The 26,172-nt window shown below is 59.7% G+C and overlaps 1 protein-coding gene across 2 annotated transcripts in view; it reads left to right on the top strand.

Moving 5' to 3' along the window:
- The window catches only part of TBC1D22A (TBC1 domain family member 22A), a 241,839-nt gene that overhangs the window by 208,990 nt on the left and 6,677 nt on the right, over nt 1–26,172 (top strand). For both annotated transcript variants that reach the window (XR_004140407.2, XM_031463479.2), the window contains one exon: nt 9,133–9,228. Coding sequence is in view for 1 of the 2 variants with exons in the window: in XM_031463479.2 (XP_031319339.1) it covers nt 9,133–9,228 (96 nt within the window). In the remaining variant the exon portion in view is untranslated. Of the gene's footprint in view, nt 1–9,132; nt 9,229–26,172 lie in introns of those variants that run through there.

The following is a 26,172-nucleotide window of genomic DNA, read 5'->3' as shown; positions in this document are numbered from 1 at the left end:
CAGAGAAGCGCCCTCTCCCGGCGGGGCAGGAGGGCTGGTTCCCGGGCCTCCGGTCGGAGCCTCTCAGAGGCGACGGGCCCCGCCTGGCCAGAGACGGGAACCTGAGCACCAGGGGGAGTTACGACGCCTGCGGATTAAAACGTGCCGAGTATATCAAAGTCAGAATTCATGACGGTTTTTACATTAAACCCTCACCGGCTTGCAAGTGTCGTGCTTTTCGGGGAACCAGGTCGTTTTTGAGGAAAAGTTATTCCTTACAGGAAAAATGCAGATAGCAATGCAGAGAATGAAAGGACGCGTTGTCACCCCAGTGAAATAGCGGGTAGGGGCGCTTACCCATGGCTCTGAAGACCTTGTGAGGTGGCTTGCAGGGAACGCCATGCGGAGGGACTCCATCCGGCAGCACCTGGACCCGCTCATCAGCGCAGCGTCACAGAGGGAGAGACCCGAGACCCGCGAAGCACACAGGGCGCGCGTCCCCATCAGTTCCGGCGAAACGAAATCGCACCTGAGACCGGTCCAGCTTCCAGACCTGGGTCCCAGCTTACAGGAAACCCTGGCAGAGGGGACACGAGCCCTGCTTCAGCTGCAGAACCAGAGCTGAAACGCCCCTGGGACAGGACAGAAACGGGAGGGAGGGGACGGGGAGTGTGCTTCTCCGGAGTCTCAGTCAGGAGACACTTGATTCGGACACTAGAGAGGGAGGAGCGCTCCCTGCCTGGGGTTCTTGTTACAAAAGACGGAGTCACAGGAGGTGGGCGCGCAGATGGATGTGATACAAGCCGCGGAGCGACGCGGGGCCTTGGGGGAAGTGAGGGCCCAGAGGGACGGTCAGACCGGAGGGTCACGTGCTGGGTTGGCGTGGGGGCAGGAGGTGCGTCTGTGAGCCGGGTCCCAGCAAGGCCTGGGGTCCACCTTCCTCTCCTTGTCTGTTGTCATTGGAGCTGTGGACGCTCCTTTGTTCCAGGGAGGGGGCGACCCCTCTCCCGGAGGGTCGGTGACCTGCTTCAGGGGACAGGCACACCGTCCTCCCAGCACCTGTCATTTCCCAAACTCCTTCAGCATGACACGTTCAGGTGACGTGTCCTGAGCCCCGTCGGAGACCTGCTTCGCCACCGTCAGGAGTTACTGTCACGTTTTTAGACGTGGCATGGTCTTGTCAGGTCCTCAGCTCCGAGGGAGACTGTCATGGATGACTTGTGATGCTGGGGAGGCCCTTGGAATATTCTGGCAGCGTGTGGGCGGCGTGGGGATTGGTTAATGGCTGAAACAGGGTGGCCACATATGATCCTTGTGGGGCCGGAGGGACGGGTACCTGGGCTGCTTTATTCTGTGCTTTCTAGTTTGCGGAAATTTTGAAAAGGGCTGCGGACAGAAAATTGGCTTGCTCACCGAGAGCTGCCGCGCCCCCCCTCCCCGACCTTCCTGCTCTTTTGGCTAAATTCAGTCTACAGAGAGGATTGAAGCTCTGAGTAGTTCACTGGTGTGATGTCATTTCTTGCTTCAAAGGAAAAATAGTCAGGACCCACAGCAGGGTCTTTTTCCTTTTAATTTGCCAGGAACGTCCTTGACAAACTAAACGACGGTGGAGACGGTCAGGTTGCACAGGGTAGAAACACGCCTGTCAGGTGGTGCCCAGAGACCAGACGCTGACACGTGGCCTCGAAGATGCCGGCCGTCAGGGACATGGTGTGTAGACGTGGGAAATGGGAGGGCCTGTCACAAGGGCAGCCGGTGCCAGTGCGTGCTGACCCTGGCCCCCGCGGTCCCTGAGAGCCTATATAGTTCATGAAGTTTTGACAGAGCAGCATTAAAAGGATGTCTTTGATTTCATCCATGAAGGAGACAGGCATTTGCAGGCAGCACACCTGCGATGTGAACTTGTGGTGCGAACCCCACTCCCCCGGGGTCTCCCGGAGGTGGCGGCCTGTGCTCTGGCGGGCTGAGGGGCACACGGCCTGCTCCGCCTGCCGGTGCTGGGGGACTCTGCGTCTGTCCTGAGGCCCCGGGCGGACGTATTTAAATCAAAGCCATTGTTTGACTCTGAACCGGGCTTTGCTGGTGGATCTTGTCCTCCTTTATGGCTCTGTGAGCCTTAGGAGTTTGCGACTCCTCAGGGACTGTTGATTTGTTTGTTGTTGTTGATTAATTGAATATGTAAGCCAATTTTTTGGCATTTAAAAGGACCGAGGAACACAGCCCTGAAAGAACACCTTTCAGAATTAAAGCTGGATCGTGGTCTGGGTGGTCGTCAACTGTGATGGTCAGTTTTGTGTCAGCCAGGCTGGGCCACGATACCCAGATATTTGTTCAAATGTTATTCTGGATGTTTCTGTGAAGGTATTCTTGGATGAGATTAACATTTAAGTTGGTGGCCTTTGCATAAAGCGAACTGCCCTCCGTAACGTGGGTGGGCCTGTCTCATCAGTTGAAGGCCCGTGTGAAACAAAGACCCAAAGCCTTCTGCCTCCGGGAGGCCTTTGCCCTTCAGCCGCAACGTCAGCTCTCGCCTGGGCCTCCAGCCTGCCGGCTCCCCCAGCAGATGTTGGACTCTCCAAGCCTCTGCAGTCAGCCTGTCTTCATACATGTGTCTATCTGTCTATCTCTCTCTCTGGATGTGTGTGTCATGCTGTCCCGACACACACATATCCTCTTGGTCCTGTTTCTCCAGAGATCTCTGTACATCATCAACCAAGGAATCAACATTTATTAGGAATTTTAAAATATTTCAGTGTTCTGTGTTGTTTTGTGTCTTTTCCAGCTTTAAAATGTTCATTTCAGTTGGGAATGATTGGTCCTTTAGGGGAACAGCCACAGCCCCAGGCCTGGGGGCAGACTGTGGGTCCCCATCCTCCCCAGCCTGCAGAGAGGAGTGTCCCACCAGGGACTCCCGGACTGAACTCAAATGGCCATGACCTCTGTCTTTCAGCCACGTGGAGTGTTCTCAGACACAGACAGACACGTGCCAGTAAGAGTCCGTCCAGCATGAGCTGATAGCGATTGGCGTGCAGATAATGGATCAGTTGCTCCGAGGCCGGCTGGATGAGCACCAGGCTCATTTATGCTTCAGGCTTTGGCTGCATAATGAAATGTGATTTACAGTTCCATTCCGAGCCCCTGCCCCAACCACGGGCGTGTTGGTGTGAGTTTTAAAATGGCCGTGCTCTGCATTCCTGGGAGGTAATTGTGTGATGCACTGGCCTGGTGATGAATATTTCAAAGGAAGTCATAGCAAAGGTTTTGCTTGCACAGCTGAAGTTGGTGCACTCAAATCTGCACAGAGAATGGGAAGCAATTCCTGTCATTTGAATGGCCTCAGAAATACATCTACATAAATACGTGTACATAGGAAAATCTCCTGGGCCAGAAGGCCGTTGGGTTTTATTTCAGTGCCCAAAATTATAAGGAAGGTTTAATGAGGCAATTAAAGGTGAAAAATGGTTCCTTTTATCACAATTTCTCTGTTATAAAAAATAGAAGGAAAACTGTTTCTTTGCCTGATTTCCTACATTTTAAAAAGTGTATGTCGTGCGTAAGTCATTTGCATTTAGTTAATCGTGTGGAGTCGTTTTGAACTTCCACTTTGTCATTTTATAAGCGAAAACTAGGCCCGCTGCGGAACCTGACACGCAGTTTGAAGAAAACGCGTAATGTTAGGAGGCGTCTGGATTTATCTTCTGCTTCCAGCGGTAACGGGAGGGGGCGGGCAGGGTGGCCCCGGGGACAGCTCTTCTGCATTGTGTTCTCTTCCTTTGAGCTTCTCTCAAAAATCAAGGCTTCGTAAAAGTGCAGACATGCCAACAGCCCCCCTTGCTGAAGGACTGGGGAAGGGGCCTCGGAAGGAAGGTTGGGGGCCGCCCCACACCTATGCCTGTGGCCCTGGGGGGGGTGACCTGAGCAGGGGTTGCCCAGGGTGGTGGGAGTCAGAGTCCAAGGACCGGGGTGCCAGAGGCCTCAGAGCCAGTGGCAGCAAGGGGACAGGGGCCCGACGGGTTCCCCGGGCTGGGCGGGGGCCACAGGGCTGAGTGGTCCCTCTGCAGAGTCAGGTCTCTTGGTGACCCTTGGAAAGGCCATTTCAAATGAGTCCTCTTTTTCTTTTATTTTAATTATAAAAAGTCTTCAGTACACAACAAAGTGTGGACAATCAGAACGCCTGCATGCTCACCATACCCAGGCTCGTCGCATCTGAAGGTTCCTTTTTCCTTTCTATTTCAGATCCTTTATTATTTAAAAATTAAATTTGACATTATCATGGAAGCGTCCTTCCTTCTTTTCAGAAGTAACCGCGACCTTGAACTTGGTTTTTACAATGTCTAAATGTGCTTTCGTATTTTCACCACATACATACATCAGTAAACAGTGTGTATGACCCTAATGACTGTCCTGAAACTTCTCATAAACGCGCCGCGCGTGCATATCCTGCAGCTGCCTCTTTGTTCAGCTTTACAGTGTAACATGTATGCACGTTGACGGGTGTAGCTGTATTGCATCTGCTTTCACCCTCTACAGTTCTAGACTGTATGAGCAGGCGGACCCGTGTCCGGTCTCCTGGTGAAGGGCACTGAGCTGTTCCCAGGGTTCTGACGAGCAGCGCTCCCTCCGACACTGGTGTACGTCTCCTTATACTCTGCTGTGGGAGATGCTCCGTTCGGGAGAGGAATGTCCTGGTCCCAGGATGCCAACATCGAGATGTTACCATGTCTCCAAAGCTCCATGTCTCGAGGGGGTGTGGAGCAGGTGCGGCTCATCGGCGCGACCTGGCCGTCCTGGGAGCCCCCCGTTACCCATCACCTTTACTGACGGGGGTGATGCGGCCGTGGTGACAGGATGTCTGTGCAGACAGCTGTGCCCTGAGTTCAGGCTGGGACTTCTGTGAGAACAAGGCAGGTGGTTCTAAGAAAGCACATCCCCAGGGTGAGCACCCCTCTGACCACAGTGGGAGAAGCCCATGGGCACCCGGAGGCGCGGGTGCTGGCCCTAGACTTGTCGGGCCAGGGCCCTGGGACCAAAACCCTGTGCCGGAGGCTTCCTGAAGCTTCCTTCCTCGGTCCCATCCCAGACGGTGGGCTGCTCCAGGGCAGACCGCTGCTCCTTCCGGTCCCTCACACAGGATGACGACGCTGAGGTCGTTGCAGAGAGGGGGGCTCCACCCCGGGAAGCCAGGGGTCCTCGCCTTGCTCTGCACTGGGCAGGGTGTTAAGATGCGGACAGACCCCAGCCCCTGGGGGCTTAGACGGCAGCTGGGAGCAAAGCCATTGAGAGGGCGGCCCAGCTAAGGCCCCCATGCGCTCGTTTCCAGACGGCAGGTGGTGTGGGGAGGGGCTGGGGGGCTTGCGGGGAGGCTGGGCCCCGGGCTGCAGGAGCGGGGCTCAGGCTGAGGGGACATTGGAGCTGACGGCTGTGTGAGCAGGGCCAGGGCAGCCGGAATCGTCCCTGCCCTATGGCGATTGGGGGTGGGGTCAGAACGACCGGGAAGCCAGGCCCGTGGCAGGACTCCCCCCGCTGCCCCTCCCCGGCTCCCTGGGGCTCCTGTGCCCCGCTCAGCCCCTCGCCTGCTCTGCCGGGCGCCCCCAGGCAGAGGGCCTGCTTTCGGGCTACCGCTGAGGGCTCTTTCCAGCCCTCTGGGCGCCTTTCCCTCCCAAGGAGTTTGGAGCCTGGGAAGACTGGAGGTAAGGATGTGAAGCTGGGCTCCGTGCAGCGGCCAGAGGCCTGGCCTGGGAGTCACCCCTCCCCAGAGCCGCTCTGAAGGGGCCCCGGCTCGGTGCTGCCAGCGGGTCGGCCCTGTGGTCATCCGGCAGCACCCCTGCCCGGGCGCTCCCTGAAGTCTCATCCTTGTCCCTTGGGGAGCTGTGCGTGCTGGGCCGGCTCCCTCTGGGCTTCTTTGGGAACAGCTGGTGGACTGGGCTGACTCGGCCCCCATCAGGGAGGCTCTGATTGAACGTCCCCAGTCCCGAAGGTGACAGAGACCCCTTTATGCTGAGTGGCACCTGGGACGTGCGGGCATCACTCCTGAGACCCAGCCCCCTGATCAGCCCTGGGCAGCCAGGGATGGTGTTTATTGTTCAGGTGAAGCCTCATTGGCACAGAAGCCCATTTTCCATTATGATAGGGAATTTTTATTTATTAAATTGCTATTTTAATATAATTTACCAAGTCATTGAAGACAAATAATCCACTTAAGCGAAGCCATAAAACTCCATTTTCCCCGAATGCTGCGTCCCTATGACCGTGTGGCTTCTAGTACATTCTGCTCCCCAGCCGGGGACACCTGAGGGAGACAGAGCTCACAGCCAGTCTCCTGGATTCTGAGTGAGGGTGACCTCTGCACTCTGGTTAGATTAAAAGCTGTCGAGCAGACTAAGAGGCCCCTCTGTCACAAAAGCCACAGAACACCCCGGAGGGTGCCGGCGTATTTTTTAAAAACGTAGCCGCGAAGGAAGAGAGACAACTGTAGACCAGAAACGTCCAGAAAATGTAAATCGAGAGAAATAAGGGGGGACATGAGGGCGAGCACCCCCCACCCGGGGCGCCTGCCAGTTGATGTCCGGGGCCTTCTGCCTGGTGTTAATGCGCCTCAGGCGGGAGAGGAGCCTGGAGCCCGGCCAGGGGCTGAGCAGGCGTCAGTGTCACCTGTCTTGGCCTTGGCCGCGGGGGTTAAGGAGGAAGGGAGGAAAACACCTCCCCCAGGATGTCCAGCCGCAGGCCTGCAGGCACGTGGGTTTGAGTCCCAGTTCACGTTACTCACTTGTCCTAAAAAATTCCAAGCTGGAAACTTAGTTGAAAATCATCCTGGAATAAAGTGCCCTAGGTGCTGGCAGAAGCCAATACAAAAAAAATTTTTTCCCCAAAGAAAACCGTTTTTGATACATGCCTCAAAGAATTCCAACAGATGAAAGTTCCGAGGAACACGCCAACGAAAAATTAATTGATAGTCAATCTAAGAAAGAAATGGAGAGTTTTATTCGAGCCCACCTGAGGATGACAACCCGGGAGACAGGCTTTCAGAAAGCTCTGAGGACCGTTCCTCCCGCGAGAAGTTAAACAGAGAAGGACTTGCACAGCAGACGACATGCTGACAGTTTACGCAGCCCGTGTCCTACGTACAAGCTGAGCAGCGGGTCATCGTGGCCCCTGCAGGACCGAGAAAGGAGTGTCTCCTAAGGCGGTGCCTCGCTGGCGCCAGGGGAAACTGCTCTGTGAGCCTGAGCGGGCTCCCCTGTGTCTTCTAAGGCCTGGCTGGTGTGCGCTGTAGACGCACAGCGCAGGTGGGCAGAGGGAATTTTATGTTTGAATTTTTTTTTTTTGTCCTGCCTTAAAAATAATTTCATTCCATCAAACATAAGTTCCAAGAGGGGGAAGATCACTGATGTACAAGGAAGCAGGTCACTGAGAACGAGACTCCGCAGAGAAGTCCAGTTGCAGGAACAGATCTCCAGATTTTATTTTATTTTTTTAAATTTTTATTTTTTTGTTGTAGTACGGTCAGCGTACAGTGTTGTGCCAGTGTCTGGTGCACAGCACAGTGCTTCGGTCGTACGTGAGCACACGTACGTTCCTTTTCATTTTCTTTTTCATTATAGTTTGTTACAAGGTATTGAATACAGTTCTCTGTGCTGCACAGAAGAAACTTGTTGTTTGTTTATTTTATATGTATCAGTTAGTATCTGCAAATCTTGAACTCCCAACTTACCCCTTCCCACTCCCTTCCCTGCCCCGTAACTGTAAGTTTGTTTTCTCTGTTTGTGAGTCTCTGTTTTGTAAATAAGTTCATTTGTGTCATTTTTTTAAGAGTCCTCATATGAGCGATCTCATATGGTATTTTTCTTTCTCTTTCTGGCTTCACTTAGAATGACGATCTCTAGGTCCATCTGTGTTGCTGCAAATGGCATTATTTATTCTTTTTTACAGCTGAGTGGTGTTCCACTGCATAAATATACCACAGCTTCTTTACCCAGAAAGACTAGAGATTTTAGAGTCCTGAGATGTGCTGGAAGACGTGTTACGTGTTTAAAATGATAAAGAAGAACATGCTGAATAAAAAAGAAGGAGGGAAGGGAAACTCAGGAAGTGGGGCACAGTGCAAGAGGTGACTGGTGAGCCAGCAGAGCGCTTGGCCGAGTCCAGGCCTGTCCGTGGCGGCCAGAGGCGCCCTTTGGAAGCCCGGGTCTTTCCTCTGCTCAGAGCTTCCAGTATCACGGGAACAAGCCAGCAACTGGCGAGGCCCTGAGAGTCTGCACCTCCCCCTCCACCCGCGGCCCCTGCTGGGCCCACCGCACTTATGGACGCACCCACCAGACACTGTCCAACTTCAGGGTCTTTGCGTTTGTCCCCCAGATACCTAGCAGTGTCCCCTCTCTGGGTCTTCGTTTACGTGTCCCCTTAGGTGGCTGACCGCTGTATTTAAATTGCAAACCACCCCGTCCCGAGTGCCCCTGGCATTTCCCATCCGCCTTCCTTGCCTTATTTTTCCCTGGGGCGTGGCATCCTCTTACACGGCATCTGTTTTATATTTTTACCTAGTAAACTGTTGCTGCTGGTCGTACAGGTGTGGCACAGACGAGGGAACCCCTGTCTCAGCGTGGGTGGTGTGCACTTGAACTTGGGCGGCCTCCACAGAGGTGCAGGAGCTCCTGAAGTCAGGGGGCATGAGCCCTGGGAGGGCGAGCGGAACCCACCGGTGATCTGTGCCCGAGGAGGCGGGCAGGGACACGCAGCATCTTGTTCCCCCAGCTGCTTCAGGGTCGTCAGCGTCTCCTGGTGCCCCAGGACCACATGGGCTGGACCCAGGCTGGGCGTCTGCCCTGCTTGGCCCCTTTCCTCCCGCCCGGGGGCGAGTGACTCAGCCTCCGTGGCCTCTCCGGGAAAGTGCCCCCACCACGGGGCAGCGTAGGATGGCGCCCCTTGGGTTCGGCTTCTATCGCCGCTGCTCGCACCCAGGCAGGAGAAGCAGGTGGACAGCAGGTCTGCTGTGCACGTTCCACGCGTCAGGCTGCCGGGACTTAGAAGATCATGCTTACTGTCATGAGCCGAGGACTTGAAAGGAAGGCCCTGGGTGGGAGCCGGCAGCTCGGTCCTCCCGGAGCCCCGCCTGGCCGGCCGCGCTCTCACTCTCCGCCGTGTTCTCTCTTGCAGTCGGAACCCGAGGGCTTCGCGCATTTCCACTTGTACGTCTGCGCTGCTTTCCTCGTGAGATGGAGGAAGGAAATTCTGGAAGAAAGAGATTTTCAAGTAAGTAAATGCCTTTTCAGAAGAACCCGAGCTTGACCTTCTGCAGGAGAGAACGTATTACGTTTAGTTCTCAGGGTTATTTGCAGAAGAACTTTGAGCCGCACTCCTCGTGGTCACTACTGACCTGCTGTTTGAAATCCCTGATGGAGGGCACACGTGCTGTCACAGGGCCCCCAGAGAAGCCTGCTGCACCGGCAGGTGTGTGTCCTCGGCAGGGTGGCCTGGAGGCTCCCGGAAGCCTCGGGTTGGCCATGGGCTGTGGTTTACCAGGAAGGGGCTGGGCACGTGATCAGACGCCTGGCTGCCCAGCTTGGTTGACCCAGGGCCAAGTCCCAGCCCCGTCCCCATCCCCACGTGGGCCTTGTGCGGTGGCCCAGGGCCTGCGTGGGTGCTGACCCCGGGGAGGGCTGGGCTGTCTGTGGTGCAGTGAAGAGACCCAGCAGTGGGGACCAGGGACCAGGCTCCACCCTGACAGGCTGGGGCTCACCTTCCAGCCGCTTCACCTCCTCAAGCCCCTCATCTTTCAGGAGAGGGGATGAGTAGGGAGGCCCTATGGTCCTGGGTCACAGTACAGGGCCCCGGGCAGCTCGCCTGGCCTGTGCTCCCTCGGCTCCTGGGCTGGACAGGCGCTCTGAGAACCCTCCCCCTCCCCCCGAGGGCCGTGGGAGGAGCCAGCCAGCCCTGCCGCCCTGCCCCGTGGCTTTCCACCTTGGCCACCCAGAGGGACCCCTACCTGGGCCAGCAGAGCGCAGCGCCCAGCCTGCCCCACCCGAGGTGGTGGACGGGGATATGAGGTCATTTCTCCCTCAGGCTCCTGCCCTTGTGGTCAGCACAGGGCCGGCCATGCGCTGCGGGGAGCGGAGGGACGGTAGCCGGGTCCAGCCTCTTCCAGCCTCCTGTCCTGGTCTGTGAAGGGGGAGGCGCACCTCCTGCCCTGCCCTGTCGGGCTTGTGTGCGGCCTGCTCGAGGCTGGGGGGCTAGGGCCCCACCACCCACTCCGCCCACCCTCGTCTCTGTGCATCACAGGCCTGGAGGTGTTGACGGGGCCACAACTACCTGGGGTTCCCAGTGAGGTGGGATCAACACAGACAAGAAACTGGGGCTCCCACTGCGCTGTCCTTCGGTCGTGGGAGGCGCAGGAGAGCCCGCGGACCGGCCTGGCCATGCGTTTGCTGGGGGAAGGGCCCAGCTTCCCTGGTGACCGTGAACAGCGTTCGCACCTGCGCCTGGCTGGCTCCCCGAGCGCCTCCTGGAGACCGGGTGGTGCAGGCACCTGGGTCCCCGAGGTTCAGGCTCACCAGGCTGACGGTGTCTCAGGTGTGCCTGCCCCAGTCACGTTTGGGATTCTCTGGCTGGGAAACCGTTTCCTGCAGACCCCAGGCGGATGTCACCGCCCACCTGGCTACTTTTTCCCAGCCAGGTTTTGTCGGGTCTTTGGTGGAAGGAGCTCCCTGTGTGTGGCCTTCTGTGCCCTGGCAGTGCGCCTGGCATGTCGACCTCGTCCTGGTCATCTGTGGGGTGAGAACTCGGGGCCCAGAGAGGGTGAGCGGCCGAGGCCCCTCTGCTCCCGGGGGACACAGGTGGCTGAAGACCTCTCTGAAGGGCCGGGCTCAGGTCTTGACCTGGAGCTGCCACATGCTGTGAGGCAGAGTGTACCCCCCGCAAGTGGGGGGTGCAGGTGAGATGGGGGTGCTGGGGTCCTGGGCTCTTTGGCTGATTTATAGGTGCACGTGATAAAATCCTGGAAACGCGTTCAATTTTATCCCCTCAAAGTCTGAGCTGCTTCGTTTGCATCCCGGGACACCAGGGGTCTGACTGCAGCCCCTGGGGGGCGCCCTGGTCCTCAGTCAGCCTCCAGGGCCCGGTTTGCCCTCACCCTGCTGCGTGGTGGGGGGGCAGTGCCCAGGCAGGGCGGTTCCTGCCCCGCCGCCTCCTGGGGCTGTGACCCAGCACTGCGGGCGCAGAGATGCTCTGTGATGTGGGCAAGTTCTCTCTACATAGAGATTGGCAGTGTGGTTCTTGATTTTGATACAAAGGGAGGTGCCAGTGTGCAGTGTTTGGATTTTTGAAGTAGAGAAGTTCATAAATTTATGGCGAGCAGAGCGTGGAACTTCCAGGGAGCCTCCCTCTCCGTGGAGCCCTCCGGAGCTCAGAGGTCTGTAAACACCCCCAGTGACTTAACCCACTGCTGCGTGTTTGCTGACAAACGACCAGCCTCACGAGGAGAGACGGCTTCCCGTGCCTGCGGGAGGCTCTGAGCGAGGGCAGGACCGGCTGCGAGGCCCCGTCTGGAAACCCCACTTAATCCACAGAGGGGTGCTCAGTGTGTGCGTCGTGGACGCCTCGCCCGGCGCCCGTGTCCGGGTGGAGCTCTGGGCTGCTTGGCCCGTGGCTGAGGAGGCCCCTGGCGGTGCTGGCCTCTGCTGTCTCAGACCCTTCCCCTGTGTCCTTTGGATCGTAGGCGGCAGCTTAGCGGGGACCAGGTGGGAACAGGCAAGGGCAGTGCCCGCTGGGAGGCCTCGGTCTGCTGGGATGTCCCTGGTCCCCCGGTGTCCCCTCAGGCCCTCCATCTGGGCCAGGCCCGTGCTGTCTGTGGGAGACTCTCTGATGGGCTGGACAGGCTGGGGGTGACAGACGAAGGAAGGGCCGCTCCTGGCTCTGCCCGGGGCCTGGGGCCAGGGAACAGGATGGATGGGCGTCATGAATCAGGTGCAGGGGCAGGTGGGGGAGAGAGAACCCAGGACGCAGAGTGGGAGCGGATCAGATACCGGCCTGCTCTGCAGGGGAGGGAAGTCAGTGAGGCTGGTGCTGCGAGTGTGGGGTCAGGGTCGGGGTGGCAATTGGGTGATGAGCCTGAGAAGGAACGAGAGAGCCAGGGAGGCCTTGGTGGGAGGCCAGAGGCTTCTCTACCTGGGCCGCCTCCCAAGGCAGGGCCAGGTGTGGGGAGGGGGCTGGATGCAGTGGGGGCGGGGCAGTCGGGCTGGAGAAGCCGCCCGAGGCGGGAGGGCTGGGGGCACAGAGAGGAGGGGGGCAGGTGGGGGACCAGGCTGTGAGGAGCCGGAGCACAGGTGAAGGGCGGCAGCTGGACAGATTCGGGGGTGCAGGCTCGGCGGGCTCCCTGTCGGACTTCAAGGAGGAAGCGACTGCACCGCAGTGAAGACAGCGGCTCGGAGGGGCCTCTGCTGTGAGGAACCGCCCGGCAGAGACTCCTGGGCTCACGGACACGAAGCCGCACGTCTCCATTCGCAGAAGTCTCCACCTGTGGCCTCTCCCCTCTGCCGATGAAACCTGCATTTAGGACTTTACAGGACAGAAGGGGGTCGAGTGGAGCGGCCGGAAGAGGGACTCAGCAGATTGGATCAGGCTGGACACGGGGCTGCTGTGGGTCCACTGGCCAGAGACACAGGGTGGCTGAAGAGCTCTGGGTGGAATTTGAAAGGTACAGAGATGCATCTTTTCTGGTAAGTGTTTGTGAAATATTTGCAAAATTAATCATCTGATCGAGGCCATAGAAATTGCCAGAATCTGAAAAACTGGAATCACACGGGTACATTTGCTGAGCACAGTCCTTTAAAACCAGACAGTAGTGAAGGTAAAGCAGAGGAACCGAGCGCTGGGAAATCAGAGGCCTTCTGCCGAGGGGAAGGCGGCCCTGGTGTCGCAGGGCAGGCTCCCGCCCGCGTGGGGTGCGGCCGCGCTGGGCTTGCAAGCAAACCCACAGCCAGAGTGCTTTTTATTACTTAGAAACATAAATAAACTCAACTGAAGAAGCTGGCAGTGGAGAAACAGTCACCTGTGGTGAAGACGGTGAAGGAGCTCACGTGTGAAGCAAGTGGCCGGACTGGGAGAGCGAGTGGGCGCGTAGCTCCTCCCGCCCTCCGCGCGGGAGCCCCGCAGAGCCCGCCGCCCTCCCGCAGCCGACCGAGTCCAGGGCCCAAGGCTGTTGCTGGGGCAGGTGGCAGAGCGCCCTGTGCCCACCGAAATTCCAAGAGCCCGGAAGGAAAGGCCACCGGGAATCTTGCGGATTGTACAAGCAGTCTCGGCAGCTGGTCCGGGGACACAGCTTCATCACAACTTCCGCCGAGTTCTGCTCTTAAGGAAGTAGAATAAGAGATTACTCACCTTAACATGCTAGAGAATGTCTCAGATCGACAGCCAGGAACACCGGGGACACCAGGGACAGCCCCATAAAACCCCCGGTCTCCTTTGTTTCTGCGCCTGATGAATCAGTGTCCAGGGACGCCTTCCCCCACTTCCCCTGCGTGGTGCACGCACAGACACGCACCAGGGAGGTGGAAAACGGATTTTCTAAACGTGCGGACTCTTCCAGGAGTAGCCAGCCCTGGAACGCTGTTGGCCCTGAAGGCACCTGCTCGTTCCTGCTGGGGGGACCCAGCTCCCAGGCGTAGACAGCCCAGCCCAGGACACAGGACAAAACCTGGAGTCCGAGCAGATGGAGGTGAGCCAGAAACCCTTTGCACAAGTCAGGACCTCGGAGCCCAAGCGAGGGCACCAGACGGACAGACAGAGCTGGGTGGGTGGGTTTTCCTGTCTGAGACTTGGCTCTGAGTGGGACAGGAGTGAAAGTCTCCCTGGAGAATTCCCAGCCACACGCTCTCCTCCCACTCGCTTGGAACTCACATTACTTTTGTGACTGACCCCCCCCCCCCGCCCCCCGCTGCAACGTGAATTTAAAACGGCCAGAGCGCCAGGGGCCTGACCTGAGAATGTGCCAGCCCTCGCGAGAGTGACGCATTCTAAGCTCGGCCTTGGGGCTGTGTCTGTAATCAGGAGAAAATGTCCATGTGGAGAAGACAGTGGGTGCAGGCCGTCAGGTGGCCCACAGGAGAGTCTGTGTGGCCGCCCCGTAAAGCTAAGACGCCTCTGTCCCTCCTGAAGGATTGAAATCGAAACAGATGCTGCCTGTCCACTCAGCCATGCTCTTAAAAGCGTGCTTCCTTAAGACCGATGAAGTTGGCATGGAGCAGGCCTGTGCCTTCCCTCCTCCCCTGTGGGTGAGATGCAGCCTTTCTGGAGAGCCGTTAGTAATACGTCAGGAGCCTCACCTTTGATCAGTAATTCCCCTTGTTCATAATTAGGGGAAAACAGATTGTCCGCAGTCTAGATATCCAGCCTTAGAGGAACCGTCCCCTGGGTCACGGGACACTGCTGGTTGGAGTGTAACCCCCCTAAGTCGCAGCTTCAAGTAACAGTTACTGACGTGGGAAAACGCTCTCAGTGTGTTTCTATGTGGGGAAAGGCGTGATCTGAAATCACATACATCTAAATGCATGTAAATACGCACGCACGCCTGCACGTGTATATGCATGGAAAACCCACGCTCACACACACGTAGAAAACACAGTCTGCATATGTGTATGTGTATAAATGTTCACATGTACGTGTGTCCACGTATGTAAGATGCACACAGGAGACAATCTGCATGCGTGCATATAAAGCACATGTCCACACGTGCATGTGGACATTGCAGATCTACCCACTACACACGTAGGAAACACACACCCACGTGTGTAAGGACATATACTTACACATGTAAGTACCCGCATATATTAACTATATACAGAAAGGATCTTAAGGTTACTTGTGTCAGGTGCTCAGATGAGAACTGCCGGAGGCAGAGCCCGGTGGTCGTCATTTAGCCTGGGTTAGGAGAATTACGGATGTTTCATTTTCTTGGCTGAGTGTTTATTTTCCACGTCCCCGCTGTGGGTGGTCATCTGCTTCTCTCTCGGGTTCATTCCCCGTAAAGGGGTGGGACCCCGCGGGGAGGTGCCTGGTGACTGGCTCGCAGGCCCTGGATGCTGCAGCAGGTGTCCTGGGATCCCCACAGACGCACGTCTGTCCCTCGGCTCACACACATGTGCATGTGCAGACACACATGCATGCACTCCACATGGTCCCCAGAGGCGAGAAGTGCGTCCTGCTCATCTGAGGACCCTCAGTGCCTGCGGGTTGCCCCCACCTGCCCACGACTGACAGCTCAGGAGCTGCACCCACTCGGTGCCCAGGCTGTCCCCTCCCTCTGGTCCGGATGCCGTGATGGAGGGGCTCTTGTACCCTGCCTGGTCCGGCCCGTAAGTCACTCTCAAAGTGTCTTTCATTCACTGGCCCAAGCTTCCTTCTGCCGAGTATTGGTTCCTCAGCACCAGAGAGGGGCTGGGGGAGGTCATTTACAAAGACAGAAAGGGACAACACCCGAGGCCCGAGCTTTGCGGCAACTGGGCCGGGTGACCTGGCCCCTCAGCTGTGCTCCAGCCCGGACGCCGGGGCCCAGTGTGCTCGGCCTCTGGCCGCAGCCCCGTGGCTTCCATTTGCTTCACCGGAGCTCTCGAAGCAGGTGCTCCTCAGCTAGAGCCTTCGTCTGGCTGGCCTCCGGCCTTTGAGTATCCTTTGCAGCTTTGGAATCACATGTGGGGGGGGGGGCGGGGAGGGACAGCCCGTGCTCGCACCGGGGGGGCCTTTGCCACCTGCAGTGAGTGTTCTCTGCATCCTTGAGGCCCAGGTATCATGACTCTGAGGTCTCAGCCCTCCAGGAGGCCAGGACCTCCTTGAAGGTGGCGCGGGGCCGGGCGGGGAGAGCACCTCTGTCCTCCTTGGCGCCCCCGCCCTTACCTTTGCCCTGAAAGCAGAGAGCGGCAGAGTCAGTGGGACTTTCTGGAAGATTCCCCTGCCCTGTATCCAGGTGGACTCCTGTGTCGGGCCAGCCGATGGCGCCCTGTCTGTGAAGCCCAGCGCGGGGGCCTGTCCCTCACGGGCATTTCTCTGCCTGGCGCCCTCCCCGCACAGCGGCGGTCATCTCCTCACCGGATGTGGGGAGACGGCCCCTCGCCGTGGTCACCGAAGCACGCTGGTCAGGACTGAGGCGGGCGTGTGCTGCCAAGTTGAAGGGCAGCGTCCTTGCTGGAGTTCACGAGTGAAGCGTGAGGGGCGGGGTGTGAGGAAGGACGGGAGGAGAACTTGTCCGAGGGGCTCAGCGTGGCTCCGAGGGGCTGGAAGTGCGCCGGCGTCATGGGAGCGTTTTCCCTCCGTTAAAGCAGGAGGAATTTGGGCCACACCGAGGGAGGACCCTCCTCCCGCCCCCTTGAAGTAACTTGGGAAGGCGTCTGCCAGCAGCTTTGCAGGCACTGGAAGGCAGAGCGTGGGCCCCCGTGCTCAGCGCCCAGGCCCCGGGAGGGTGGGCAGCGATGGCCGGGGGGGGGGGGACTCCTCGTCCCGGGAGGGGGTGTAAGTGACCGAGGCTTGTCCCGTACAAGTGTCAGGAGTGTCCTCAGAGTGGGACCCACTTACGGCACCGAGAGCACAGAACGCGCACAGTGACTTTGTCAGGAGAAGAGGGAGGGAGCCCCTTCCCCACTCCTCAGCCCGAGGATGGCACACACTGTCTTCTCGTCTCCGGGTCCAGGGGAGGTGTGGGCAGCAGGGGCTGCATGGGGGGAGCCCGCACGGTCCCATCCCTGCAGCCTGGTGGGAAGTCTGTGTGTCTGTCCGCGGCTGCCATCCACTCAGCGGGCGCCCTATGCTCCCCGTGGCGCTGGCCCCACTGTAGCGCAAGTGGTAGGTGAGGCGGGGGGACGACCCGGGCCTGCTTCTCCCCCGCCTGCCCGGGCTGGGGCCTGGCAGCAGAGCTGCTTACTAGGAGGTGGGACGCAGGGCCGCCCGAGGCCACGGCGTGAACGGCGTCCACGGCGGGGGGCACTGGCCCTGCCTAGGCTGGGGGCGCCCCAAGGTATCCGCCCACGGACCCACAGGGAGGTGGGACGGCGAGGGGCGTTCCTGACCCTCTACCCTCAGTTTTCCCCGTCGGAAAGGCGCACGCAGCCTCCCGCTCACTGTGCCCGCAGGGTTACCGCAAGGGGTGAGTGAGGGCACAGACAGAGGAGGGGCTCGGAGCCGCCGCTGCTTGCACGCCCCCGCGCACGCACCCTCAGAACCTCTTAGAAACGAGCCAAGGAAAAGAAGTGTTTCCGCTGTTTTCTGATCTCTGAAAAACCAGCCCCCTCCCTCTGCGGGTGGGGAATTCTTACTGAAATAGCCATTAAGGAAACGACCCCTGGGCCACACACACAACCTGTTTGTGTCCCTCTGCTTGCGGCCCCTCGTGCATTCATTCCTGTGGCCACTGGCATCCGGCTGCCGCGCGTGGCCGGGCTGCTCCTTCGGGGTCACGGGGAGGGTGGCTTGTGAAAGTGGCCACATCTGCCTCAGGGTCCGTTGAATAACTCCAGGTACCTTCTCAGCATCGCAGGAGGGGCTGGGGCGGCAGAGAGAGTGGCCGTCCACCTGCCAGGCCTGCTGATGGGTGCCTGGCGTGTGTTCTTTGGGGCAGGTGGCCCTCGCGTGCCCTTGAGCCACACAGGCCTGGGCTCGCTGATTTGAGGGACCCTCCTTGCTGCCCGCTCGCCCACCCCTCCGCCCTCACCAGTTTCCCTAGTTCCTCCCTCTCCCCCCAGGGCAGCCCCCCGGGGTGGCGCTGGGCTTGGGAGACTCGGGGTGACTCAGCTGGCTGTCCCCACCCCTGCAGCCCCTGCCCGCCCACGGTGGGCCCTTTGCTGCGGTCCTTTCCCTTTAAGAGGGGAACCTCTGGACTCTGTTTGGATAGACAGGAGCGCCTGAGGCTGCGGAAAATCAATTGTGTCCCAGGACCATCCTCAGACGTGTCTGTGCTTCTATTAAGTCAGCCCTGTCTGTGGTGGGTTTCACGTTCTGGGGGTGCTGAGCCACTGGAACCCAAGCCCGTGGGCCACGGGGCTGTGCCCAGGCCAGGCCCCCGTCCCCCTATTGTGGTACCTCCTGGGAAGAGCGCCAGACAGAGTCCCAGCATTCGCCCTGCCAGCTAGACAGGGCCGCCCACCGTCCAGGCTTTGCCTTCAGTACAGGGCACCTCTGTGGAAGCCCAGGGATCTCCCGCTTGTGCAGCAGAGTTGGGGTCCTCGGGGGAGGTGACCTTGGTCCTGCAGGCCTGCTTTGTAGGCCGCTTCTCCATCTGTGTGCAGGATTACGGCACAGCCCTCCAGGCCAGGCCTCGCAGGGCTCCTGGGCCTCCGCCCGGAGCTGCCTTCCTGCTGCTGGAGGAGACGCTAGGGCAGCCTGAGCCCCCCTCCCGGGGGGGTGCATTCGTGGTGCCCCCCGTGCCGGTGCTCGTGTCAGCTGGCGCCAGGAACACTTCACTGACCCGCAGCAGGTTCAGAGGGGGCAGCTCGGTGGTAGAGCGTGTGCTTCGCGTGCACGAGGTCCTGGGTTCAATCTCCAGCACTTCTACTAAAAACAGAATTAAATAAACCTAATTACTTATCCCCCCCCAAATAAAACTAAACACTGCACCGTCAGCCCCAGGCACCCTTCCCTGGGGGTGTCCTCTGCCTAAGCGCCTGTGTTCTCCCTCCCACCCCCGCTCCTCCCCCACCTTTCATAAAGGAGACGCTCTCTCTCCTGGCGGAAGGTGACATTTCAGCGCCCGCACTGACTCCCTCTCCCCTGGGTCTGGGTCGCGCCCCCCCCCAGCATCTCCCCCAGCCCAGTTGTTCCCGGGGCTCCCGGCCGAACCTCCATCAGGACAGGCCTGCCCGCAGGTGAGGCGGAGGGCAGATGCGACTGACGGATTTTGCCAGCGTCTCTCTCCCTGCTCATTTCTGCCCTGAATCAGTCTTGCCATTAAAGAAAAAATTACACCCACCATTCAAACCATTAATTGAAAGGCTGTTATTATCGCATTAATGGTGTTTGATATCCAAGGCAGATAAACTAGGAGAAGCTCATCTGTTCCATCCCTGAAGAAATGTAATTACATCTCGGGACTTATTAAATCGTCTCCTGCTCAGCTGTCACGCCTTCCATCTTGCAGCCTTGCGTGGACACCCCAACGAATCCAGCGTGGAAATAGGATTACACGGGCCCGAGGGGGGGCCCGACGCCCCGCGTGCGCGCGCGTGGTCGGGGTGTTCAGGGAGGCGCACGAGGCCGTTGTGCTGGCCGGTCCGCAGCCCGCTGCCTTCCCGGGCACTGATGGGCCCGCTGCTGCTTGGAAGCTTCCTGTCTGTGGGCAGGTCTGATTCGGGGTTTTCAGGTGCTGAACCTGCGAGGGGTGGAGTCGACCCTAACAGGCCCACTAGCTGCTTGGCCGCTGAGACTGAGAGGGCGGGGCTGCTTCCTGCGACCCTGGGACGGAGAGGAAGCCAGGTGGGAACTGACGGCCCCGGAGGGCGTGTCCCCAGGTGGGGCCTCCCACCCAGCCGGGCCCAGATGGATTAACCGCCAGCTTGGGGCGCCTCTGTGGAAAGAACTCCTTGTGCCTCATGGTGGCTGTTTTCTCTCCTGTGTCCTCTCCGCTCACTTAACCACGTCTGGGATTTCCACCTGACTGTCACGCACCCCCAGGCCTCCAGGGCTCCGTGCTGGGGAGGGGGCACCGCACCGAGGGGCTCGGGCTCCGTCCACCCTCCAGGAAGTGGCCACCCGCGCGTCATGTACTGGCAGCGTCCTGACCAGACCCCTCCGGCTGAAGAAGATTGGCCAGGAGACTGCTGAGGGGTGCCCAGGTCCCCCGTGGGGGTTGGCACTGCGGGGCCCAGGCAGGAAGAGGAAGGAGCAGGTGGCTTTGAGGGTCTCAGATCCCCCACTTCCAGGCTAGAAAATGAGGCTCAGAGAAGCAAAGGGACCATAGGACTTGGGTGCCACCTGGCGTCCAGCTTCCTGAGGCTCCCAGCATCAGCCCCCCCTCCTCAGCACCCCCTGCAGCCTCGGCCCCGCCCTGGTCCTTCGTGGGGGTCTCCGTCAGAGGCGGGAGACCAATGGGGGAGGAGGCTGTACGCCTCCTCAGACCCGGACCCTGGGGGGCACGAAGAGCCCAGGCGACCACCCCCTGTGTGACCCTGCATGGCCACTTCCCCTGCCCACCCCCGGAGCGGGACTTGAGAGGAACTCAGAGAGCATCAGGGGGCAGGCACCTGCGGAATCGCCACTCTGTCTGCACACCTGGGGCCCCCGGGAGTGGGGGCCACCGCCATGCAGACGAAGTGCCGGCCGACACATGGCACGCCCCCCCCCCCCCAGTATCCCCCAGACCTGCCTCACCCAGCACAGGCCCAGGCAGGGTCCAGCACAGAGTTAACAAACGGGGCCACAGTGTCCTGGGCTCGTCAAGTCCCCACCCCTCCTGCCACGTGAAAAATAAATTAAGCTAAGATGGAAGGGCCTGGAAGTGTTTGGAGAAATCTGCCTTCCGATCCACTTTCAATCCTAAAAGCCCTTGATCTGTACGGACTGTTCATTTTGTTACCCTAATGAGTTTGAGGATTTTCAGGGCAAACACGATAGGATTTCTCAATTCAATTTTGGGGTGTTTGTTTTTTGAGATAAAGCACACAGAAGAAGTTGCATTGATCTTTTAATTCCTCATACAAAGAGAAAATATTTGCTCTTCTCCTATTTAGTGTGTCTGATCCTCAGCTGGGCTGGCCGGGTGGAGGGTCCAGCTGCACGGGGTGCAGGAGTCCTGTGGACGCCTGACCCTTCCTCGGTGCAGATGGGAACTGGTTGCCCCTCGTCAGGGAGCTGAGGACCCCACCCATCATTCCTTCTCCACTGGGGCAGGCTCTCCTGGGGCTCTGTCTGCGGGAGCTGGGATGTCTCTGCCCCCAGCCCCGCTCTGTGCTGGAGGCAGGAACCCCTCCCTGCCGAGCACCTCCAGTCCCCGGAGAACCCACGGCTGAGAGCAGGTGGCATCCGTCTCGAGGGCCCAGCACCCTCTCAGGGCTGCTGCAGGTGCAGGGGCGCACAGGCGCTCGTGGAGTGTCCGCACCAGGGTCACTGTCACCTGAAGGCTTCCACGTCCCCTGTAATTCTGAGGCTGGGGGATACTGCATGTGAACCCACCATCCTAGTCAAGGAGTCAGGATGGCAGGGTATCTTGGGCTCGGCCCCCGGCCCCTCGCTCACGGAGGAGGCATTGTCCGGAATTACAGCTGGGGAAAGTGGCCGTGGACACGCCTCACCCAACCCGCTGCTCGCGGGTGCTTTGTGTGTTCCAGTGGAGAACACATGGCCTCCAGGAGTGCTCAGCCTTGCAGTGCAGCGGGTCAGGTGGCGGACGGGTTTATCTGCAGTCGAGCGTGATGTCCGCGTCTTTTCCTGGAGAAGCTGCGAGTGCCGTGTGTCTGCAGCCCCCAGGCCCCTACTTGGCGAGCAGTCCCTCGGGGGAGAGGCTCCAGGGACCTCCTCTGCTTGTCCCAGTCGGCACATCCTCGGGGAGCCTCCTCGGGGGTCTGTGGACCGCCGCGTGCTTCCCAGCTGCCTGTTTGGCGGAATCCCAGGACACACACGTGGCCAGCTCCTGCATCTGTGGCCGTTCCCGCAGGCAGCCAGCCTGGATGTGGGCCCTTTGGCCTGGAAGGGCCCCCGTGAATCCCACACGGAGCCTGTGCTGGGAGTTGACCTTGTGTGTCTCGCTGCCGTGCGTGCGCTGAGTCACCGCTGGGCTCGTGCGGTGACGGTTACATCCCGGGACTCGGGCATCCAAACACTGCTCTGTCTGGAGCACAGGCTGCTCAGAGAGCATCTTAGGGCACCGTTGGCACTAGGGTGGGTAACACCTCCACACGCCTTCCTGGGGCGCGCGCCAGGAGCCCCGTGGCTCAGACATGGGGCTGCTCTGGGGGTTCCTGCCTCCTTGTCACAGCGGGGTCACCACCCACCTTGTTCTATGCAGGGGCTTTGGACTGTGCTCCCAGGGTGTTCTGAAGGGCTGGGTGGAGGGCAGCCCGCTGGGGCAGGTGTGAAGCCTCCTTTCCCAGGGTCTCAGGGCGATGAGCCAGCTCCCACCCGCAGACGCCCCGGCCTGCTCTCAGCCACGCTGGAGGCGGCGGGCTCCCCAGCGGGGCGCGGGTCTCGCCGTGCGCCCACAGCGTACAGCCTTAGTCGGTGCGCACGCTTGGACGCAGGCGTTGCTGGGGTCGGGGAAGACCTCTGCTCCCGGTGCCGTGTTTCACGTTTCCACATAATCCTGTTGCAATAAACTTGCTTCCTGTTGGAACAGGTGCGCCAGCCTGTGAACCTGTCACAAAGTCGAATGACGTGACGTCTGCTAGTACACGAGCTCTCTTGACCAGAATCTCACTCTTAATACCAGTCTGCGGTGTGCCTGGCTCCTGCCTCGCTAGTGTCCCTTTATAATCACTACCAGGTGCCCGCCGTCACTCTGGAGGTGGGGAGGGGCCACCACGCCCCCAGTGAAGCCGGGCGTTTCTCAACGTAGTGCCCTCTCCTTGGGGTTGGCGGACATAATTTTGAGCAGAAATCGAGCTGCGTGTATTTGGAGATCAGTGGCAGTGGTCAGGTGGCTCCAGCTCTGAGTGCGTGTGCTGAATTCTCTCTGCCTTCCCAGCGGCCAGTTGGTTCCACCCGTTTCAGGCTGCGCTTCCGGGTTATGAGCAGTATTCCGCGCGGGGACATTGCAGGAAGCGGGCTGTTACGGGAAGCTGCCCTGGGGCGGCCGCCGGCCCTCGGGTCGGGGAGGGTGCCCAGCCCGGCCTTGCCCCCGCCTACAGCCTGGCAGCTGGAAGTGAGGGCGCCTGAGATTCAGGCCCCTGCGCCTGGGGTGAGGTCAGCTCGGTCACTCGTTGGCCTGTGGCCTTGGTCAAGTCACTTGTCCTCACCGTCCGAGTCCCCCATGCCGGAGGTCCGGACCCCAGCCATCTTGAGCTGCCCAACGTATTGAGTGTCTTCTGTGGCGCTCAGCGTGTTCTCCGTGTACATTTTAATCCTTGAAGCGGCTCTTCCAGAGGGTGGGTGTATCCCCAGGTCTGGGGCCCAGAGGTTGACCTGCCCCGGCTCATGCAGCTGCCTGGGCCCCAGGGATGTCCAGCCGCACCCCGCCCCACCTGCCTGGCAGATGCCTTGGGAAGGCCCCCGACCGCCCCACTGGAAGCAGAAGAAGCGTGGCTGCGTGAGAGGCAGGGAAGGAGGGGCAGGGACTGACCTGGCTGCTATCTTGGTTTCAAGACCACAGTCTGTGTGTCAGGTTCCACCTGTTTCCCAGCTGCGCTCAGGTGGACGGTGCCGAGCGCGGCTGGAACTCTGCTCTGCGAGGTGGTTTCCTGGCACGGGGCGTGTTAGGGTTCTCATGCCTCAGTTTGATCAGTGACGGTGCTAATGGAACATAAGCCTCCTGTGTGCTGGGCCCTCTGCCAGGCACCGGGGGTGTGCACCTGGATCTGCCACAGCTGTGGCCCCACAGGTGGGCTGAGGGTGGCTGCTCGTGGGACTAGCTGGCTTCCAGCGGCAAAGTTGGAGCCGAGGGCCTACTTTCACGACCATCTCGGAAGTTGTTCTGTTTACTCTTTTATCTGTTCCTCCTCCTGCCTGCCCCTGCACCCGCCCACCCATCTGTCCACCCACACACTCATCTGCCCATCACCCATCCGCCCACCCTTCTGTCCACCCACACACTCATCTGCCCACTGACCCATCCGCCCACCCACGTATCTATCCACCCACCCATTCTCCATCTATCCATCCATCCATCCACTCACCTATCAGCTTATTTGCCCACCCACCCATCTATCCATCCACGCACTCATCCATCCATCCATCCACTCATCTGCCCACCTACCCCCTCACCCACCCGCTCATCTATCCACCTACTCTCCATCCATCCACCCATCCCTCCATCCATCTGCCTGCCCACGCCCTCACCCGCCCACTCATGACTCGATCTGTACTGGGACCCATGCTTTGCTGCAGTTAGTCGAACACCATGAAGTTCTGGAGGCCTCCTGGGCCATCTGTCTGAGCGTCTGCCCTCAAGGAACCGAGTCACATGGTAAAATCGTGACAGGCCCTGAGGACAACTAGCCTGTGGAGACGTTTTAAGGAACCACACAGCTCCCCAGAACGTGGCTCCGGGAGGACCTCTTCTGGAAACCTGGCTCCGTTCCCCAGGGAGTGCGCCATGCCTGAGGATCAGGACCTAGGAGCCACCTCTCTCCCCACCCCCCACACCTTGGCCCAGCTGAGCCTGGCGGTGTCCCCTCCGTCACTGAGGGCCTTGTGGAGGGGATGGGGGTGGGGGTCAGGGGAGAATCTCCTCTGTAGACACCTCAGTGAATTGATGAAGACTGAAAGGAAACTTTTGCTCCTATAAGTCCATAAACCTCAGGTGCAGAGTTCTTGGCAGTGACCCTGTAACATCCCTGAAAACAGAAGGGCAGTGTCCTAACGGCAGACGGTTTACAGTCTGGGTGTTCCTGGGACCAGGAGGCAACAGCCCTGCCGTGCAGGCTGGTTGATTAGTTTTGAGCGGCTTCCAGGAATAAGCTTGCATTTTAGATGCTGCCACCAGGGCACTTGTTCTGCAGCCTGCGGGGTGCCACCCCCAGGATGCCATGGACGCCGTGCCTGCCCGCGGCGAGGGAAGCAGGGGGCTTGAATGACGGGGCACGGGGCCCCTTCCCGGCCGCCCTGCCTCAGTGTCCCTCGGCACCCCGTGCTCTCTGACAGCTGCTCTGGCCCTGCATGTGAGGGAAAGGCCCTGCCCGGACGAGCCTGCCCGGTATCAGTCCCTGAGTCCTGGCAGAGCCCCGGGGAGGACGCGTGGGAGACGCGGGAGAGCCTCACACATCGCGCCCTCCTCCTTTCACACGCGTCCAGCTCCACACCCTCCCCGGCAGATAAACGTGGGGAGCTGGGACTCCCCTGTGAGTAGGTGTCCTTCCGACTGGGGGTCCTCCAGGGCCCTCCCTGGACGGCGTCTCCACAGCATCCCGTCTGGCCGGCCACCCGGCCCCGAATCCCTCGGAGCAGAGAGGTCCTTGCAGGGTGAAGCCAGCTCTGATTGCCGGGCCGGGATTTTAAGTGTTCTGCGTGTGCTGATGGCACGTCCCTCGGCCGTGCGCAGGGCAGGAAGCGGAGGGGCTGGCTCGATTGGGGTGCGCGGTCAGGCTGGGTTTCAGTGCCCACAGGTGCCTTCTCTCTAGAATTCCTTTTCTGGCAAAGAACTATGAGATTAATTGCAAGGACAGTGCCCCTCCCTGAGCCATCAGAGGCCCCTCGGAAGACCACTCTATCGCCGTGTCACCTTCATGTCCCACCTTCAGGAGGGCTGTCACCAGCGAGCTGGCCAGCTTGGCAGCTGGCCGTCCATCCCAGCCAGCTGTCACCGGCCTTCTATTTTTAGGCCTGGTTTGGTCCAGAACTTGACAAGATTTTCAAACTAATAACTAGATTGTCAAAGAAATCAGCTGTCACAGGACAGCCTGGGAGGCAGAGGGGAGAGAGGAGGCGGGAGGCCGCTGGGGGGGCGGGGGTCACCTCACAGCCACGGCACGTGAGATGGGAGATGCTGGGGTCAGAGCCTGGTGCGTCCGCAGGGACGAATGTGGCGCGTTGGGCCCCTGAGCGCGGGTCCGCCCAGGTGGGAGCTGCCGCCGGCGGGGCCGAGCTCCGTGGGGCCGTCTCCACGCTGCTGCGCGGCAGGCTGTGCTCAGCATTCTTTGATCTACTGACTGAGGGACCTCAGGTGTGACAGAATCCCAGTTAAAAATAAGGGAGATGAGACGGTTTCCACAGGCAGTGTTCACGCTCGGGCCTCGCGGCCCCTCCTGTGGCGCGGTGCCGACACCGAGCAGCAGGAGTGGGACGGGGTCTCGGTTTATTAACCCCTCCGCCGCTCCGGGAGCATCACAGCGCTCCTCCCGCCCCAGCCAGCTCCCTGCCAGCTTGCCCTCGGCAGCTGGAGCCGGAGGGCTGACGGGCAGGGGCCCCAGCTGGGACCAGGTCAGAGCCTCGGCTGTCTGACCACCAGTCCAGGGCTGCGGGGCTCCAGTGAGATGTCCTTCTAAGTTTCGGGGGGGAGAGTGGGGATGCATTTGAGGGGGACCGTCCCATCTGAGCCCGTGGCCGCTCAGAGAGGCAGGGTCCTATAGAGGCCAG

This window comes from Camelus dromedarius, chromosome 11, assembly GCF_036321535.1.
Source record: "Camelus dromedarius isolate mCamDro1 chromosome 11, mCamDro1.pat, whole genome shotgun sequence".
Classification (NCBI taxonomy): Eukaryota; Metazoa; Chordata; class Mammalia; order Artiodactyla; family Camelidae; genus Camelus; species Camelus dromedarius.
This window is presented reverse-complemented; position numbering and strand designations above follow the sequence as displayed.